General features: G+C 30.8%; 1 protein-coding gene across 1 annotated transcript; it reads right to left on the reverse strand.

The window, feature by feature from the left end:
* Positions 1–393: 393 nt before the first annotated feature.
* Positions 394–3173, reverse strand: LOC119680455 (Na(+)/H(+) exchange regulatory cofactor NHE-RF1-like). The gene has a single exon (XM_038093274.1). It carries the CDS (start codon positions 3096–3098, stop codon positions 2286–2288), a length of 813 nt encoding a protein of 270 aa, XP_037949202.1. The 5' UTR covers positions 3099–3173; the 3' UTR covers positions 394–2285.
* Positions 3174–3762: the final 589 nt, after the last annotated feature.

Here is a 3762-nt window from a genome sequence, read left to right on the forward strand (position 1 = left end):
ATGTTTTAACTAAAATTTGAGTTCCCCTCCAAAAGTCGTATTTATTTTTATAATTAGAATAGGAATGTCCTTCAATTAATAAACAGTAATAATAGTTTATTATAGCACAAATATTATAATAAAAAAGAAGCAATGTTATACCATTGCATAATAACAAAATATTATATTAAACTTATTCCAGGAATCCCGTTTATTCTAAGATTTGGTTTCCTTTCATTATTCTATTGATTTAAATAACAAAAGTTAACGTTTTAATTTGTGGAAAAACCCCGTGTGGATAAAATAAATAAAAAAAACATTTAAAAATATTAAATTTATTTTATTTTTTATTATAACAATTTTATTCAAATATATTCAAAAATCTTATCATTATAAGTTACTTACATATTAAATTAAACTTTTTTTAACACTTTATTAACTTATCTCCCAAACAATTTGCTTGCGAAAATTTTGTGTAAAATTGAGAAAAAACTCCCATTCCTACATGATTCAGAATAAAGGATTTGGGAATAGGGAACAAAATTTTCATTCGCATATGATTCAGAATAGCAACATTGGGAAAAGGGGAAAACTCCCATTTCCATGTGATTCAGAATAACTATGATTAAAAATATCTTGTGCTTTATGGACTTAGATTTTTGGATAAGTACATAGTTTTCCTTGTTCAGCAGTGGTATCATAATGAACCGATAAGATCTAAAAACGTTGGTGAACTAAACCGACTACCACAATAATTCATCCTACTCTATGGCGTCCGACCCATTCCTCAAGACAACTCATCTATATGCGCTATTAAAAGACAATTATTAAAATATATAAGCACATCATTTGAGGGATATGGATTTTGATGCGTCATACTATAGTCTCTCAGATCAACTGTCAACCTCTGCCTTTACGTGGCACTTCACGTACTTACTACTAAAGAGGAAATGGGTACTTAGCGATATAATCACGCAAAAATCGGTTCGGAGACATGTGAGACAATCCTTGATATTATATACATTTAAGACAGCAACCTTGTCATCGAACAAAGTGGCGTTAGCCAATCACCTGCTCATACTGAGAAGAAACGATTTAAGTACCGACACAAAGTAACAACCGGTGCCCTAATACGTTGACCAAATACGTCGTACATTGTACCGAAGTAGTAATTACTCGCAACTTGTTGCTTAATGAGAGCGCTTAATCATCAAACACATTGAATTGAGTGAAGTGCGCAGGAGTGGAAGTAGAGAAATGCTTCCTACTATTCTCTGCTAACAGAGTACCAAATATAGGTAGAATCGCTCTATACCTTTCAGCAAGAACTAAAAATGCTCTGTTAAGCTGAAAACACACATCTGAACGAATTATTTCTACCCGCTTAGAAACCAAACCATACCACAACTGTCATGCAATGCTTTGCACCAATACATCTTTTTAAAAAAGCCTTAACAGTCAGCTTAATAAAGTCCTATACACCCTTAACAGAAACGATCTAATCGTACTGATTAGATCGTTTCTTTAACCCACAAATTGGACCTATTAATGATGGGTATAAAAAGATAATTGGCAAATCCGTTTCACTATATTGATGTGAAACCTGGTACGCATCAAAAGCTGTTACAATGAAATAGATGTTTGCGTACAATTTTAAGAATTTGATACCAAAAAATAACATCAAATTAACGCACTAAAGGTCAAAAACCGATGGAAAAAGAGGTACGGAAATATGCTTGGCTAGGGCACACGCTAGCTTTGTGATGCTAGGGCTTCACAAACGAAATATCAACAACTATAAATGAACTGGCATTTATGGTACGAAACCGTCAAGTTCGGAAAAACTTTGTTACTGAAATATGTGTATAAGCTAAGTTCTATATATTAATTGTATTGAACATGCTAATAATAATAATAACAATAATTGTATATCAAAATATTACAGCTTTGCTAATATAGATGCTAAATCAAAAACATAAAAGGTAGATTATTTTTGTGAAATAATTCTAAATATTCAATTTGTTTAAAAATAATTATTATCATGTTGTTTGTAGATATACATAAATACAATAATACATCAAATACGAACAATTCACGTGCATAATCATTCTATTATCATTCAAGTCACGTGCATATAGTAATTATTCTAAATATTATTATTCATAACTTAAATTTGATACATGTAAAATTATATTAATATCATACTCTAAATATAAAAGATTAAGTACTCAGTTCTAGCATACTAATTTGCGTTTGTTTCTTTCGAAGTTTACAGTTTTGTGTTAATGTATGAAGCATACAATAAATTAAAGCTTTTGAATAATTTCAAATTTTTTCCGAATATCGACAATATCGGTTTTCGGGTTATATTTTTTTTTAGCAAAAAGTTTTGCACGCATTTCAGCTGCAGTCATTGGAAGCTCCAAATTGGCAGAATTGGAAGTGGTGTTACTATTGCCGCCTTCAGTTAAGGTACACTTTCTGTTACGCTCTTGTGCAATATTGAGTTGATGGTCACGATCTGATACAGTCTTTTCATTGACAAAATTATTAGCACTGTAAGGTATCGCTTCACCAGCCTTATAGTCATCATGATCGTCACTATATACATTATTTGAAGAATTTTCGCATTCGTTTTGAGCAGTTCGGTCTATGATGCTGCTTTTACTATTAATGTTTGGATTGCTCCCAGAGTTGAACTGTAGAGCATCGTCAAAAATATTTTCATTGTTGTTGATTTTTATATCAACAGATTCGCTATCATTTGAAATTGAAGAAAATGGAATAGGATGGTGTTTTGTTAAGTTATTTCGGTCTACATCCAAAAGCAAAAGTCGCACCTCATTTGCGATAGATTTAATGCGTTGCACTACCTGCTTATGACTTTCGTTACCAATAGTAACGCCATTAACTTCAATTATTTGATCGCCTTCTCGTAGCCCAGCCGATTCTGCGGGTGAATTTTTATCAACTTTACCAATATATTGACCAGGTTTAATTTTTTCAGAATGTAAATTAAATCCATAACCATCAAAATCATCACGTTTCACTATATGGCACATTTTTCTTTTGCTTACTGATGTTGACTCAGGAATATAATGCATTTGATCTTCAGACATTTTAGCCAAATTATTAACTGGAATACAAGAGATACAATATGATAAGGTTGCATTAATTCAATTTAGCCAAATAAATGCAAAATGCAATATACATATCACAGGCAGACTAGACCAATAAATATTTATCGAGCACGCTTAAATGATCGAGATACTTTGACAGATGGTTGAAATAGTGAATTTAAGAACTACTAAGAAATGTGTATCTCTTAAGCAAATAAATGGTCGGTTAGGCAATTTATGATAATTAATACTCTGGTATACCTGTAGCAATACAGTATCTACTAATGAAATGAAATTAATTACATAATTTGAAATTTTTTTTATTTAATTTTTATACATTAAAACGAATATAAAAGGCAAGCTGGCATATTTAAAGATTCACATTTAAAAAGCACGTATTGAAAACAATCGATCCTACAATGACAATTAATTTTTTGCATTATCTCGATCAACTATTGTAATCAAACAACTTCATTTATTTATATAATTCCCTGCATTTAAAACCTAATGGCAATTTCTAAGTTTTTCATCTCAGAAAGGTTTTTCAATTTACTAAGGTATGTACTTATACGAATACTAATCTCATTACGTAATTGTCGTTATTAAGCCAAACCTGTTCAATGTGTGTGATGTTAAGCTTACGTTTACTATTTTTATTCAATAA

This window comes from Teleopsis dalmanni, chromosome 2 (assembly GCF_002237135.1).
Source record: "Teleopsis dalmanni isolate 2A chromosome 2, ASM223713v2, whole genome shotgun sequence".
Classification (NCBI taxonomy): Eukaryota; Metazoa; Arthropoda; class Insecta; order Diptera; family Diopsidae; genus Teleopsis; species Teleopsis dalmanni.